The sequence below is a fragment of the Desmodus rotundus genome, chromosome 4 (genome assembly GCF_022682495.2).
Source record: "Desmodus rotundus isolate HL8 chromosome 4, HLdesRot8A.1, whole genome shotgun sequence".
NCBI lineage: Eukaryota > Metazoa > Chordata > Mammalia > Chiroptera > Phyllostomidae > Desmodus > Desmodus rotundus.
In genome coordinates, this window is record NC_071390.1 from 179,436,685 (window position 1) to 179,452,884 (window position 16,200).

At 63.4% G+C, this 16,200-nt stretch overlaps 1 protein-coding gene across 8 annotated transcripts in view; it reads left to right on the plus strand.

Annotated features, from left to right (window-relative positions):
* The window catches only part of SH3TC1 (SH3 domain and tetratricopeptide repeats 1), a 37,562-nt gene that overhangs the window by 10,035 nt on the left and 11,327 nt on the right, over positions 1-16,200 (plus strand). For 7 of the 8 annotated variants that reach the window (XM_053922939.1, XM_053922936.1, XM_053922938.2 and 4 more), the window contains 10 exons: positions 3,140-3,359; positions 5,793-5,873; positions 7,266-7,393; positions 8,433-8,538; positions 9,296-9,442; positions 10,009-10,210; positions 10,940-11,016; positions 11,759-11,904; positions 13,971-14,104; positions 14,959-15,059. In XM_053922939.1, the coding sequence (XP_053778914.1) occupies positions 3,212-3,359; positions 5,793-5,873; positions 7,266-7,393; positions 8,433-8,538; positions 9,296-9,442; positions 10,009-10,210; positions 10,940-11,016; positions 11,759-11,904; positions 13,971-14,104; positions 14,959-15,059 (1,270 nt within the window). In that variant the 5' untranslated portion in view covers positions 3,140-3,211. Of the gene's footprint in view, positions 1-3,139; positions 3,360-5,792; positions 5,874-7,265; positions 7,394-8,432; positions 8,539-9,295; positions 9,443-10,008; positions 10,211-10,939; positions 11,017-11,758; positions 11,955-13,970; positions 14,105-14,958; positions 15,060-16,200 lie in introns of all 8 variants that reach the window. The other variant, XM_024573522.4, reaches the window with a different exon arrangement.

Below are 16,200 nucleotides of genomic sequence, written 5' to 3' on the forward strand. Positions count from 1 at the left end.
GGAGCAGACCTGAAGTCTGGGGAGCCTGGGGGGTGTGGGCCTAGGCTGACAGGTCCCCAGAAACACTGCCTGTGTGCTCGCCAGTGACAATGTCACACCTGACAGAGAGCCATGCCCCCCCACCCCGTGACCTCTGCTGACCCCGCCCCCAAGGGCTCAGCCAGTGGGTCCCCAGCCGGCAACAAGGGGGTCCATCTCTGTGGAGGCTCATGTGGGATCTCTTGCTGGGTTGGCACCAAAAGGTCCCTGCCCTGGGTGGCACCATAGGTGTGGCCTGGCCACTCTGAGGCCACCACCTCTGGGCCTCTTTCAGCCTCAAAACAGGGTGAGTGCCTGGGCCAGGGAGGGGCACCCGCCAGGAAGGACACAGACACGGGGCTCCCAACCCCAGGTCCTGCCCTGGGCGTGTAGTCTGTGGACGCCACTGAGACCCAGTTCCCAGGGGCCCCTCCAGGAGCCCCAGACCCCTGCCCTGTCTGCGGGGATCCCCGACATTGAGCAATCTGAGGGGCTCCTAGAAGTGACGACCAGCAGAGCAATGTCAGGGTGTCCACGGTGCCGGCCCCGCATGAGGTGTCCTCCCAGAGTCCTGTCCAAGGAGCTGTGGCTGAACTCGTGGTCGGAGGCAGGGTGGGGGTCGAGGCGGTGCGTCCGGGTTAGGGCTAGTGCTCCGGGGCTGGACATGGGCCCACCTGGACCCAAACCTCGCCTTTCAAGTCCTGCAGAGCCTCGGGCTGACCACCACCCTGCCTGTGTTGGGGGCGGCGCCGGAGCTGGATGAGACTAAAGTCCTTTCATTCCGCTCCTGAGGGCGCCCTGATGCGGGTGAGGCTGACCCTGCCTGGCAGCAGGCAGAGTCAAGGCGCAGAGTCCCGGAGCTGCTGCGACCCGCTGTGACCGAGGCCCGCATGCCGGGTGACGGCAGCAATTCACTGCCACGGGCTGGAGGCAGACTTCTGACATCAAAGTGTCGGCAGGACCACCCCCTCCACAGGCCCCGGGGAGGCACCGTCCTGCCTCTTCCAGCCCTGGGAGGCCCCAGGCGGCCCTGGGCTCCAGGCCTTGTCAGTCCCGCCTGTCCTCTGCAGTCATGGGGCCACTCCCCGTGGGTGTCCCTCCCCTCGTTCTGAGGACACTGGGCACTGGGCTCGGGGCCCAGCCTCCTCCAGGGTGGCCGCATCTCACCTTCATCCACCAAGACCCTATTTCCAAAGGAGGTCAACTTCTGAGCTTCCGGGGGGACAGTGTGTGTTTGCCCCAGCACAGGGGGCAACCAGACAACCCTTGAGAGGGGCTTCCTGGGGACGTGGGCTAGGTCTGCATGGGCCCTCGATGTGTTTGTCCAGCACGAGCTCCGTGAGAGCTCCGGCCAGGCCCCCAAACCCGCTCAAGCCTGGACTGGCACCATGTCCTCCCCTTCTGTGGGGCCCCCACTTATTAAGCGCCAGCTGTAACCCCGGGGCACCATTCATTCAGTCCATCAACCCTCTTGCAGTGGTGGACGTTCTCATTGTCAACTGAGGCCTGGAGCCAAGAGGACCAAGGCCAGAGGAAGGAGAATCTCCGCAGGGTGCCCGAGGGCGACCCGGCCAGCTGCCCCTGGGAGCTCGGGACAGCCCCTCTGCAGTCAGAGTGGGCAGCCTGTGACCCAGCGAGGCCATTTTAGCAACCGAGGCGGGGGGGCGGGGAGGGAACACTTCCGCAGAGATGGCACCCACTTCCTCCTTGCTGGGAGGTCACCAGGGGCTCCATGCTTACAGTTGTCCTTGGTGGCCCCGCCTGCCTGGCAGGCCCCTCAGGGAGCCGGTGGGAGGGCCCCCGACACACACGTGGAGGGCTGGCCCTGCTCCCCGGGAGGCCAGAAGGATGACAGGCACGTGCCTGGGGCGGGTGTGATGGTGCCAGGTGCCTGTCTGGGTGAGAGAGCTGCTTACCCAGATGGGGCACCTGTTCCACCTCAGGGGGGATACCAGGCCTGGCTCCTGAAGGATGAGGCGGCAGAGAGGGAGGAGGACGAGGATGCAGGTGGGGACAGGCTTCAGGACTGCAGAGCCCACAAACAGGGGCTGAGCCAGCCAGGGACCCAAGGGCTCTGATGGGATGCCTTGTGGGCCACAGCGGGATCAAAGGCACACGCTCTCTGGTCGCAGCAACGCCCGCGGAGGGGGGATGTGCCACAGCCCGAGGCTGGGGGTCTGCCCGCTGTCTCTGTCACCCCGTGCCTGCATTCCCTGCCTGAAAGGGGGCTCTGTGTTCTCCTGGGTCCGCCAATTGTGACGAAGCCCCTAACCGGGGAGCAGGGTCTGCCCGCTGCAAAGGGCCTCTCGTCTCTGGCCCAGGAGGATGAGGCAGGTCCACTGGCTCTTGGTGGGGCTGAGGGTACTCCCGGGTGCAGAGAAGTATCGCTTCTGCCTCGGCCACTTCCACTTCCCTGCCCTCTGTCACCAGTTTCCTTCCGCCCGGGGCCTGGGGCCTGGCCCGTTTCCTGACCAACAGGACCCATTGGGAGACCCGGCCAGAGTCCAGGCCCCTCCCATTGGGGGGGACGAGCCCACAGAGCTGGTTGTTCCGGCAGCCCCGGGACCCCCAGGCATCCTAGCTCGCTGAGGCCGGTGGGACAGGGGATGATGTAGTCACCTCCCGGGGATGAGTATCTCGGGGGGGTCCTCGTGACGTTTCCGCCCGGCCAGCCTGCATGCAGGGGCCTCGTCCCCGGAGCACGGTGCCACGGGGTGAGGCAGGGACGTCACGGCTCCTATCCCCACGAGGCACCTTGCTCACACGCTATCTGGGCATTTGCAGTCACATCTGGGCGGAGAGGGTGTGGCAGGCTGTGGGCTGTTTCTGCGGATCCTCTAGTGACCCCTGCCTGCCAGGATGACTCCCCAGCTGGCCAGGCCACCATGTGAACTTTGGCATGTGGCTCCAACAGCCTGTTCCAGGAGGACCAGTGCTGGTCAGAGGGGGATGACCAGCAAGCAGACCCATGAAGGCTGAGTAGGGCGCTCGGGCACAAAGGGATGGAGGTGGGGGGCTCCTCTCCACTTAAGCCCAGCTCTGGCGGCAGGGTCCACACGTCCCAGCGGCCTGTCTTCATGGGGAGGTCATCACTGCTCACCACCACCCTCTCTCTCCACAGAAGGCAGCCCGGCATGCCGAGCGCTGGGCGCTGAGGCCGCCGTCTGTCCTGAAGGACCCAGCAGAGGTGGCCATGGAGGAGCCGGCCCCGATGGAGAGGGTGACTGTGGCGGGGCTCTTGGGCAGCAGCAGTGGCGACGAGGTCCAGAGAGAGGCTGTGAGCTCATCAGTCAGCTGGGAGCAAGCCGGACCTGAGGAGGCCCAGGCTGGGGGCAGAGATGGTGAGTGCAGGGAGCGGGGGGCGCCCCTGGTCCTCCCAGCCGGGGTCTGGAGCCCTGCCTGCTCTGTCGGGTGTCCACTGAGTCCCCTGCGGCCAACTGTGGCTTTCCAGGTGCCCGTCAGTAATGAGCACACTGCCGTGGAGAGAAGGGAAGGGCCTGGAAATGCTGAGCAGCTGCCCAGATGCGCTGAGGGCTCTGTTCAAACTGTGGGCTCCTCCCTCCGCCTGCGTAGTTCCGGGGACTCAGGGTGGGCGTCCCTTGGTCCCTGGCACAGACTAAGGCCCAGGCAGGGAAAGGGCGGGCAGCTGGACCACGACTAGGGCTTTTCCCTCACTCTCCCCTCTCTTCCGGTACGTGTTGTTCGTATGTGTCCTTGGCCCTCATCCTTCAGTGTATTTCCTAAAACTGGGACACGCTCGTACAGAAGCGCAGTGCAGGGGGGCCCGGGTGACGGCCCCCGGCCTCGCGCTGGCCCTGCCACCTGTCCCAGTGACATCCTCCGCCGTGGAGGAGCCTCGGCTCTGGGCGATACTTAGAAGGACACAGGCCAGTTGTTCTGCAGAAGGGCCCTCCCTCCGCGTGGACACAGCCAACGACGGTCCACTGTGGCAGCAGGTGTCTGGGGCAGGACTGCCCCCAAGGGCTGTGTCCCTCAGCACAGCGGGCATCCGCGGTGACGATGTGCCTGCATGCTGGGGGACGTCCACTTCGACCCCTTAGTTGAGGGACATTGAATGTTCCCGCCTCCCATGAGGTCATTATCTTCTTTTGTCACGGCGACGCAGCCTGTGGGGAGACACTCGGAGACGGTGTCCGTGCCTCATCCCTCCTGAGAGTCACACGGCGGTACTCCGTCACCCGTGCCTGGTTCCTGATGGAAATAATAACCGTGGTGATGGCGACTTGCTCACACTGTGTCTCTACTTCAGTTGGCTTTCTACCCTGTGGAGGTCCGTCCCCTCTCCCCGCCATCCAGTCCATTCATTCGCCTGTGGGCTCGTCGGTCTGGACTTCATTCTCTGGACCACATCACTTGCCATCATGGCATGTTTCATTGCCCACATGACCCCAGCTTTGGCCTTTTCACACGTCCCCACCACACTGTGAGCTCGCCCTGCACTTGGGCCCACAGGCCTGGCCTGCTCCCCGCCCCAGCCCCAGACGCCACTGAATTGGGGGATGGTGCTTCACCCCCAGAGCTGAAGGCCACCTGTTTTCCAGATCAGACAGGCCTCACCGAGTCCCTGCTGCGTGCACGGCTCTCGGGCAGGGCCTGGGGCACAGATCGAGGGGGCCCCGGTGAGGGCTCTGGCAGCACAAGGCGCAGGGCCGGTACACTGAGGTGCTCGAAAGGCGCCGATGGGAGGAGAGCAGAAATGGGCGCCCTTGAGTTACCCAGCCCAGGGCCGCCCGGCAGTGCCGTGTCCATGGCTCTGAGCAGAACGGCCAGGAGGCGGTGGGGCCCAGTGGCCCTGGAGGTCACACGGTCTGTGACAATCATAGGCTTTGTTCAGTCAGATCCCCCTTGACCCCAAGGCACCAGCCGCTCACCCCATTTTACAGATGGAGGAGGAGCAGGGCACAGAGCAAGCATGCTGGCCTGGGTGCGCACTGGGAGTGGCCTCGGGATGGGAGCTGCGGGAGGGGGATGGCAACAGAAGCCTGAGCTGCCACTCAGAGTCAAGAGCCCGCCCCTGCTCTTCCTCTGACCTTGAACTTTGGGCTATCTCGCTAGCCCTCACTGGGCAGTGAGCCATACCCCACGGCCTCACAAGGCCTGTGTCACCCCTGGCAACAGACTGAGGCAGCGGGATCAGGATGCAGCTTTGTCCGCCCAGACCCGAGTTCCTTCTGGGTTGTCACCTCTGCATGTGGTCAGCAGAATAGTGACTCTGGAGTAGTCCACACCCTTATCCCAGCCCCCACACGCATTGCTTCCTGTGGCAAAAGAGGCTGCAGACGGGATGATGTTTAGGGTCTCTCGATGGGGCCATTCTCTGGAGGTCGGAGTCTGGGGAAAACCACCGTGGGGGCGAGCCAGGAGCCCAGCGATGCTGGCGCTGCCAGGAGCTGAGATAGGCGAGGAGCTGAGATAGGCCAGGAGCTGAGGTAGGCCAGGAGCTGAGGTAGGCCAGGAGCCTGGAGAAGGAAGCAGCACTGCCGGCACCTGAGTTAGCCCACGAGACCCTCTTCACACTACAGAGCAGCGAGACAGTGCTGTGCCGCGGTGTTTTCTGAGGCCACCAGGTTTGCGGCGGTTTCTCACAACCTCCTGTCCTTGCTGGCTTCTGAGACCCTGGAGGAAGGGACTCCAGCACTTGTGGGGGTGTGGACACACCTCTTATGTCCCAGAAATAGCCAGGGGCTGGGGCCTGTGTAGGTGACAGAGGCCTGTTGTCACCTGAGTCACACAGACCTGCCCTGTTGTTCCAGGTGCCGCTCCTCCCCCCGGTGTCTCTCCTCCGCAGTCCGCCTCCCGGACCCCTCCCGGCCAGATGGGAGCGTACCCAACAGGTAGACATCCTCTGGTGCCCCGCCACACGGCAGGATTAAATCAGATGGGGGCGTGAATGGGGGATCCCTGGCCCCTTCCCTCTGTGGGGGCAAGAGAGGGGCTTGGTAAACGTGGAGGCTGCAGGTCCTGTGCCCACCCGGTTCCATCGCTGGAGTGGGGCCCAGGCCTCTGCATTCCATGGGGCAGAAGCCCGGGATCACCTGCATTTGCAACGGGCTTCCCCGGACAGTTCATCTGCTCAGAAAGGGGTGTGGCCCTAAAAGCCACATGCCGGGGACGGACACTCTGGGGAGGGTGACGGGGGACGAGGTAGAAACTGGACAAAACAGCCCCAGACAGAGGGGAGGGCCCTCCAGGAGGTGTGGGGGCGGATTTCTGCAGGGCGTGGGCGGTGGGCAGCCCTGGGCTGTAGGTGGGGAGTGGGGAGCAGAGTGCACTAAGAACCTGCCCCCGCCCCTGTCCCCTCCACTTTCCTTTTGGGTGGTCAGTGTCCTCTGTGGCCATCTGGGTTGACCAGGACAAGTTGGGCAAAAGGGCAGAGGATTTTGAGTTTGAAAACGCAACCCCGCCCTTCTGCGGGCATGGGAGGGGCCGAATCTTAGAATCAGTTGTGAAATACCACACCAGCTCCCTGCCAGGGAGAGGGCCTTACCCCAGATTCCAGAACTCCCCAGAACCTCTGCCGCTGGCCTGCCCCACGGGAGGGGGAGGGGTGTTTGCTCCACGGCCCTTTGCTGGAAAGTTCTAAGGCAGACGCAAGGCTTGTTCGAAGGGCGTGGGAATCTCTCCCTCACCCCTCCTCTCTTTCTCCTTCCCCCTCTATACACCCCCCACACACACCCAGAGCAGCCCCTGCTCCGGGCACTCACGTGTCACAGAGGCCTCCTCGCAGGACGGGGTGGGTGCATGGGTGGCGTCTGAACCAAGAGCTGCATCACAGGGCCGCCAGCCAGGCCTGGCATTGCCGGGACAGTCCATGGGGCTCACTGTGGACCCCCGGGGCCTGTGACGGAGGCAGGTGGGGGTGGCCTGAGCTGGGCTGGGGAAGGGAAAGGAGGGAAAGGGATGGGGGTCTGTCTGTGGGGCAAATGCTGCAGGTGGGGTGCCCCTGCCTGAGGCTGAGTCTCAGTGACTCAGGACACCTGCGGAAAGCTCACTTGGGGCCGTCCTGTCCTGGAACTGGGCCAGGAGTCCCCTTCCTCCCGTCACTCTGGGATGCAGGTGGCATGCACCTCATTCGCCATGGCTGGGGCTGGGGCTCAGGGGCACAGACCCCTGAGCAGGGCTTGCACTGGCAATGCCGGATGCGGGCCCTGAACCTGGGTACCCCGATGGTGCACTGGGGGCTCGAGAGGGAGGCAGGCTGCCTGACCTTGGCCTGCCCCCTCCAGACCTGACCTTGCAGCTGCTGGCCGTGCGGAGGAAGAGTGGGCTGCCCGACCCTGGTCTGCAGCAGGCCCTGCGGGCCCGGCTCCGCCTGCTGGAGAACGACAGCTGGGAGGTGGCCCTCACGCTCGGGGTGAGCCTGGCTCCTCTGGGGCCCTGGGGCACATGGGGGGACGCACCTGGGCGAGCACAGGGCTGGGGTCCTCAAGTGACCATGAGACAGGGAGGGACTGGGCCGATCAGACCACGTGGGAGGAGGGCCCGGGAAGCCCAGGCCTTCAAGGGCCAAGGCTGTGGCCAGGGAAGCTGCCCTCTGACCTTACCTTGTAGCTGCACTGTGACTTGTCTCCATCTGCTCTCCTGGGTGCCTGGCTCCTGGGACCACCCGTCATCCCAGCAGACCCAGCCACAGGAGGGCCACTGTGTCCCGCATGTCCGCCATTCCTTTCTCCCTCTGCCCTCCACCAGAGAGGGTCGCAGAAGTCTCTTTACGGGGAGTAAGAGACCCCGTGTGAGCTGATCTTCTTTGATTCTGAAGAGGCCCACCCCCTGTTGGCTTCCAGAGGATGGACAGTCTGTCTGGCAGGAGGCGGGGCTGGGCCTGGAGACCTGCCCTTGGCCTGGGTCCTGGGGCGGGACCCACAGCCACCCTCTGACCTTGCAGTCAGCCTGGTCTGACCTTGGCCCTGGCCCCTCAGCCTGTGAAGCCAGCTCCCTGGGCTGCTTATGGGGGGCTTAGAATTATTACCAAGGGAGCTGGGGGGAGGATCCGAACACAGCACCCCCGAGCCCGGTGCTCAGCAGTGGCCCCCCCACCCACTGATGACCCCAGGCAAGAGCACTGTGGTCCCGCACGGTGGCTCTGGACTGACCGGCCACCGAGCCATTACTGAAGGTCCAGGAAACAGGAAGGCTGAGAGCAGGCCTGAGCTGGTACCATGCCACGTTGCTCATGGGAGGGGCCGAGGCAGGTGGAGCAGGTGGTGCAGTGAGGGAAGGGATGGGGGTGTCTGCCCATGGCCATCCCAGGAGCCCTGGAGGGCGGGACGCAGTAGAGCACTGGGGAGCCGGGAGCGGTGGGGGGCGGCCTGAGTGCCGGAGGGGAGCAGCCTGGGCTGGGGAGCTCCTGCTGCTGCCAGGACTGTGTCTGATTCCTGCTTCTTCCCCGTAAGGAGCTCTCAGCCCGTCTGCTGTCCATCCACAGTGACCAGGACCGAATTGTGGTGACCTTTAAGACTTTCGAAGAAATCTGGAAGTTTTCCACCTACCACGCTCTTGGTAAAGCCGTGCCCTCCCAGAACCGGTGACGGGGATGCCCCTTACTAGACACTGATCACACACCAAGCATTTACGTTATGCATCGGTGGTTTAGGGTAGCTGAGTGCAGGGCGGTGTCTCGGGGGAGCTGGAGGGTCAGTGTGCGCCCCTGCTGTCACACAGGGGTGCGGCAGGCCGTGACGCTCCCCACGCTCTCCGCCTGTGCTGCCTGCAGGAGCTGCTCGGGCCAAGGGTCCGAACTCCTTCCCACGCAGCGCTGCCCAACTTCGCCTGACTGGCCCGACTGCCCTTTTCCTGGCCCTAGCACAGGCCAGGAAACTGTTATTTTACCCTCTACCATGGCGCTTGCTTTCTAGAACATTCCTTGTTCTATGGGGCGGTACCGGCAGGGTCTGCTGGGGAAATGTGCTCTGCTTCCCCCAGTCTGAGAGCTGGGGGTGTTTGAAATAACAATCAGGGGGACAACCCTTGCATGCCTGGAAGGGCACCCCTCCCACCCCGCACACATGACCTTGAGGATGGCCCTGGCCCCTCTCACAGACGAAGAGACTGAGGGTCCTAGAGGAAGTAGCCTTCCCAAGGCACAGGGAGGTCAAATAAGTGGTCCTCAGTCACCGCTGGTCCTCTTGCAGCTCAGACAGGTGGCCAGCCTAGGGTGGGGACGGCCCTGTGAGTCCCCAAGGCAGGGCAGGGAGTGCCACTGGGCTGGGCCAGGCCCCTCCCGGATCTGAGGTGACTGGGGCCTGCCTGCCCTCAGGCTTCACTCATCACTGCCTGGAAAACCTGCTCGTGGACCAAGCCTTCTGGCTGCTGTCCCCTGCTGAGGAGGAGGAGACGGCCATCCAGGTCCATGTGGACGAGGAGGCCTTGAGGCTGACGCACGAGAGCCTCCTTGTCCAGGAAGGTGAGCTCTGCGTGGGCAGCCACGACCTCTACCGGCTCCGTTCTGTGCTGGGTCCCCACGGGGTCTTGGGTGGCAGGAGGGCTCTGGAGGTGCCGGTGTACACGTGGAGACTGGAGGTCAGCTCCCAGAGAAATAGCAGGTTTTGCAAGGGCCACCCTCACCTGCGTCCTCCCTGTCCTACTGCATCCTACCCTGGCCATAGAGGAAGAGAGGTGGCCAGCCGTGGTCAAACTTGCCTGGGGCTGTCCAGGCAAGGAGGGCCCTTGACCCCTCACAGCACAGAAGGGGAGACTGAGGCCCCGAGAGTTTTCAGTTGAGTCAGGCTCCCAGAGAAAGTCCAGGCAGAGCCAGGACACCAGCCCAGGTCCAGCTTCCCAGTGGAGCCCCCTGCGGCTCCAGGGTCTGGGCAGCTGGTGTCTGTGGGTGCAGACACCCGGGCTGGGGGTCTCCTTTGGGTGCCGCCTATACACGAGCATCCTGAAGGGCAAATGGGTGGGTCCCGCCTGCAAAGCTGTAGCTGCCTCTCTGACCAGTCGCCTGAATGACCATGCTCTGCTGCTTTGAAGGGCCTTTCTTTGTCTGGTGTCCTGACCACTACCTGAGAGCCACGACTGTGCCCCAGGGTGCAGGGAGGGGCCCCCAGCCCCTCAGGTGGGCTTCAGGGGCTCCTCCAGGAGAGGCAGCCCTGGCAGCAGGCTCTTCGGTCCCCGGTACACCCGCCAAGGCAACGGCCGCGTCTGCAGGGGAACCTTTGATTCCGTTTCATCAGTAGGTATCGACCTTTGTTTCTCTGCTTCCTACTGTCCGGCCTCCAGGAGCCGCCCCTGGGCCATTGGGGTGGGGGGCGGGGCAGAGAACTGGGTGAGACCCCTCGAATCCCCATTCCCCCTCCTGCTGTCTCCCAGTCACCAGCATCAAAGGCAACAGGGCACTGACAGTCTCCAGCTGGCCGGTGCTGGACTGAGAGGCCCCGGATGTGCTGATGGGGCTCCTGTGTCAGAGCCTAGGGGGTTCTGGAAAGTGTTGAGGGAGCTGCACACACATGTGCCCCCAGCAGGGGAGCACATAGGCATCTACAAACGTCACCCAGGGCGGAGGGAGCCCGGGGGAGACCAGGACATGTCTCCTGGAAGCTCTGCTCCCATGCTGACCTGGGGATGTGAACTTGGCTTGGAGCTTCCTGGCAGCCAAAGCAAAGAGAGAAAGTTGACCTCCTGATGTTCAGTGTCCTGGAAATAACAGGCTGCGGGCGTCGAGGGCTGCCCCCCAGGGACCTGGGCCTGGGGAAGAGAAGGACGCTGGGCTGGGGAGCTGGCCAGGCCCTGGGGGCCAGCCAAGGCCATACACCTGGGCAGGTGTGAGTATGTGTGGCGGGGACAGGCGGTAGGACCTGCAGGAGGAGCTGCTGGGAGCTGCTAACTCACCCAGGCTCCGCACAGCCTCAGTCCGCCCCACCCCTGAAGCCCTGCAGCCAGGCCCTCCCTCTCTCCTCTCCAGGTGGGCTCTCCGGGTACCCTGGGACTCCTTCGAGGACTCCATGGGTGGACCTGTGATGTCGGACAGCCAGCAGATGGGTAAATGTTTCCACTGGCTTTTATCCCCTGGGAAGAAGGGGGTGAGGCGAGGAGGGGCGGACACCAGTATTCTGGAAGCTTCTGCACTCACCTGATGCTCCCCAAACCAGAAGATGTAGCCAGAACCCTGTCCAGTTCCCAAGGCGACAACCGAGGCGCAGAGAGGCCAGTGGGCTGGCGCCGACTCACCCCACCATCACTGCAAGGCCCGGCTGGGGCTCGGTCACTCTGCCTCTAAGTGTGGCTTCCATGGCCCACGTTCAACATGCCGGGGGACCCTGGGGCAGCGGGGCTGGAACGGGGTGGGCTGCGTCTGGATGCCCCAGGAGCACTAATAGAGGGCGGTGAGGCCAGGTCTTCTTTCGAGAAGCTGGCGGGGCTAGGACCCTGGGCTCCTGGTCCAATGCTTTTTGCTCTGCCCCAAGCTGGCTAGTGTTTGGGTGGCCTGTGTCCCTCTTATGTGGACATGAGACCCCATAGGAGGAGGAATGGGAGGGACCCATGTTTATAGCTGCTTGCACCCTGGGCAGGGTGGTATGGAGGGAGGGGCCCTGGCTCCAGTGAACGGGAAGTCTCTGGCCCTCAGTTCCTCATGCTCAGAGTGGGACCCTGTGGACGTCCAGCCCCTCGTGTGTGGTGGCCAAGCTTCACCGCAACACCGGACAGGTGCTGCCTGTCCCTGCTGAGGGCCACCATCTGCCTACCTAGCACCCAGCACTGACCGTGTGCCCTCCTCCTGCAGCCGTGGGCCTGGCCTCCGCGGTGGCCGACTGCCAGGGCTCGGGGCCTGAAGAGATGACCTTCCGCAGTGGTGACCTCATCGAGATCCTGGGCGCCCAGCTGCCCGGCCTGCCCTGGTTCCTGGGTCGGCACGTGTCCTCGGGCCAGGTCGGGTTTGTGCGGACGAGTCTCGTCAGTGTGCAGGGCCACGTGTCTGAGTGAGTGGCTGAGGCCCCGCCCCTTCCTGAGCTCTCCCTGCCCCGTGGGAACCTGCCACTGTGTACCTGCTTCCCAGGTGACAAACCTGGACTTGGTCCTGGACCACACCTCCCGAGTCTGCTCCCAGTCACTGCCCCAGGGCTGGAGTGGCACCTTCCAGTCTGGGCTCCTGCGTCCTTGCTCCCAGGCCACCCGGGTCTTTCTCTGAACTCCAGGGGCTGCCATAACAGCACCTCCAGCTCGGGGGCCACACCACAGACACACCTCCTCTCTCAGTTCTGAGGCCAGATGTCCCTCCAAAATCAAGGGGTGGGTGGGGCCATGCTCCCCCGCCCCACCCCAGAGGCTCCAGGGGAGATGCCTTCCTGCTCTCCAGGGGCTCCCTGTGGCCACACTTCCCCAGTCTCTAGCCCCTTCCCTGGCCCCTTCCCTTCTGTCTCTTGTAAGGACACCAGTCCCTGGACTCAGGGCCCCTGAGTCACCCACCATGATCACATCTGAAAAGACCCCATTTCCAAATAAGGCTCCCTTCTGAGGACATGTATTTGGGGGACATTGTTCAGTTCAGAGCATCATGCCACCCCCTTCATAAAGCCCTTCGAGGCTTCTGGGCCTGGCCTTCAAGGCCCCCATGACCCAGGCCTCAGGAACCCCCGATTTCAAAGGCCCCCATGCACCACCGGCTCAGCCTGAGTCCAGCTATGAGGTCGGCACATGCCCCCATCCGGACCCTCACGTTTTCCTGGCTCCCAGTGTCCCCGTCCCATCTCTAGTGGCTCATCCCTGCGGACTGACGTCTCTGGGGAGGCCACGCAGCTTAAACAGGTCCTGGACTTAGCAAGGGTCTGAGCTGGAGGCAGTGGCAGGGGCGGGGGGCGGAGCTGAGCAGTCTGTCCCCATCCCTTACCCCAGAAGGCGAGGTGCCTGGGGCCACTGGTCCTGTCTGCAGCAGGGGACCTTACCACCTTCCCTCATCCACACCACGAACAGTCACCAAACCCTCTCAGTTCCGGACCCTGCGCTTTACACTCTGTTTGGTGAGCCTGGGCGGCTCCTGTTCTCCCCCCACCACCGTCTCAGACTCGGGGAGCAAGAAGAGCATGTAGTGCCCGTGGGCCCTTTGCCCCGGCTGCCTGGACGCCCACGTTAGGACAGGCGCTGTCTCTTCTTTCTCCTTCCTTCTAGAGTCTTCTGAGCCCTTTGAGAGTGAGTCGCAAGCACGATGCTCTTTACCCCTAAACCAGGACACGGCTCATACAGCACAGTGCGGCGGGCAGGGGCAGGGGATTGCCGCCACCCACAGGCCCCATCCGGCTGGGCCAGTTTTCCCGCCTGCGCTCTCTGCAGCCAGAGAAAGCCCCAGTCGCCCTGCTCCCAGCTGCCCTGTCTCCTTAGCCTTGTCCCCTCCATGTGAAGCAGTTCCTCTGTCGCTCCTGTCCTTATGACACTGACATTTTCTGACATTTAGTTTGTCAAATGTCCACAAGCTACTCTGTCCACTTTACCTTCTCCAAATAGCTTCTTCCAAGTTTCAGAGTGCATTGCCAAGTTTCACATTCTGCAGATACTGTAGTCCTCTAAGTAGTAATGGCCTCCTCCTTCCCTCCCTCCCTGTTTCCCCATTTTCCCTCCCCCGACCTCACGGAGCCCACGTGCGTTTGTGTTGGGTGCTGTGGGAAGCAGTGCAGGGCGTGTGTGAGGAGCTTAACATGTGGAGGGAGCCACTCTGCCTGTGCCATCCCAGCCCACCTCACAGGGGAAGGGGCATTTGAGGTGGGGCTTTGCAGGATGCCTAGGAGCCCATCTTCCCTGGCCACCATGACTCGCTGTGTCTGTTGCAGTTGGTTCTGCTCCCAAGCGTCTGCTTCTGGCCCCTCGCCAGAGGCGCCCTCGCCACTGGGCACGGAGCGGGTGTGCAGGGACAGTCTATTGAGGGATGAAGTGGGGACAGGTCCTCCCGGGCAACCATCGCTTCGGAAACATGGATCTCAGACGCAGCGCTGCCCCTTCCCCAGGTTGGACAGCGCGCTTTTCCTGGGCGAGGAGGAACGGGCCTTCTTCAGCGAGGTGGGCCGCTTCTCCGAGGAGGACGCCGGGCGGCTGCTGAGGAAGCTGTCAGGCGCGGACGTCTGCTCAGCGTACAGCCTGGGTGGGTGCGCACATGCACGGCCTGGCCGCTGGGGTCGGGCGGCTCTCGTGTCACCTCACCCCACTCCCGAAGGAAGAGTGCCACCAACGATGAGAAGGAACAGGACAGAGGGGACGGTGCCAGAGCACCCTTGCAGATCCCTGCCTCGTCCCACGGGAGGGAGATAGACCCACGCGGGTGCCCACACCACGCATATATGTGTACACACAGACGCACACACATCCGCATGTGTATACACGCCTATACACACACACCTTCTCTGCCTGCTTGCAGACCCCGTCCACCAGCAGCAGCGGTGAACTCCCGATCACACAGTTCCATCTTTCTCTAAACAGGTGCACTTACACTCGGCCTCAGAGTGGCAAGGCTTGGCCGGCCCAGCCTGCCGATCCTTCTCTTCCCTAGGAAGCCCCGCTGGGACCCGCACTCGGGGGCCAGCCTCTCTCTCCCTGGGAGCTGGGTCCCCACGGCTGACCTAGGTCGCCCCTCACACGTCTCTGTACAGGTCCCTTCTTGTGGGCTTTCTCGTTCCTTTCCCATGGCAGTTCAGCGAATGCTGGTGTGGCCTGCTTCAGGGGTGGACATGGAGGCTTGGGGGGCGCTGCCCTGGGATGAAGGTCAGAGCACCCTGCTCCTGGGAGATCCCATGGTGTTCAGGGCAGCACACCCCCAGAGGGGCAGCAGCGGCAGCCACAGCCTCTCGTGCGGGGCCGGGGCTGGGCAGGGTTCTGGTTGCAGGTGGGCAGACCCTGCAAGGTGTGGCTCCCTCAGTGGTGGCCCCAGATCCCACTGCCCGTCACAAGCGCTGGACTTGGGGGTGTCACCGTCCTGGTTTCACCCTCTCTGCCCGACAGGGCCCTGGACCCAGAGGGCGCTGGCTGGTGGATGACTCGTCTCTTCTCTCCCTCTTCAGACACACTAGGGGAAGCCGAGGCCGAGCAGCCGGAACAACAAGGTGGGTCCTCCCCACACAGCATGGGACTCCTCAGGCTGCAGGGCTGGGCCTTGGGGACGACGCCAGGCAGAGGCCCAGAGCTGGCTGCCCGTGGGTGCCGGGCGCAGACATCACTGGTCCACAGGGGGTGCTGGCGGGTGGGGAGCCCCACCCTGGAGGCCGTATGAGGGGAAGGTGAAGCTCCCTCCGCCGCAGCAGCGAGCCCAGCAAACATGCCTGGTCCCCCGGCCCTGTCCCCAGGGAAGCTGGGTGTCCCCTCATCGTCTGGGCCCGGGCCTGGCCCTGGGCTCCTCTGCACAACCCAGAGCAGCTGCAGGTCCCTACGTTGTCTGCGTTAAAGGGTGAGCGAGCTCTGAATTTGGAGCCCTCAGCTGGAGAAGCCCCGGGAGAGTCTGCTCCATCCCCTGAGGGGCTGGTCCAGGGAGAACCCCTCCTTCTGCCTCCGAGCCTCCATCCCCCCAGCAGAGGGCTTCATGCCTGCCACGCCCCTAGGCACGCGTGCCCGGGCGCCCGTTTGCCTCACTGGACGAGGGTGCTTTCTCAGCAAGTCCAGTGTGCAGTGAAGTCAGACTTGCCACTGTCTAGTTCTTTATTCCTGGACTTTACGGACTAATAAGGGCATGGTTGTTTCCAAACAGTTTTTCATGCGAACTTGAAACAGAAGAGTCTTTGCCGGTTCTTTCCTCCACACAAATTCCCCTGGAAGCCCGTGTTTTCCCGTCAGGAAGTGGGCCGTGTTTGCTCCCCGACGCCGGGCAGGGCTCTGGGTCTGCCTCTTTCCAAAGCCAACAGCTGGGGCAGGCAGTGCGGGTAGCCAGGCGTCCCCAGATTCTCTAGCTCTTGCCCTTTCTTTCTTTTTTTAACCCTTTAGTAACCGCGGGCCTCTGATTCCCAAACCGGCCGAGCTGGGCGTTTGGAGCCGTCCCCAATCTTCCCTGTTGGAAATGGTCCCGTGCTAGAAAGGGGCTTCCCTCCACCTGGCTGTGCCTTTGTCAAGTCTGTGGAGTGGCTTTTGAGCTCAGGCTGGTCCATTCCTTCCTCTGATTGGCTCTCGATGGTGTCATGGGGACACCTGCCCCTGATTGGAGGCCCAGGGTGCTGACACAGCCACACGTAGGCAGTCAAAGTACTGAGGGATGTG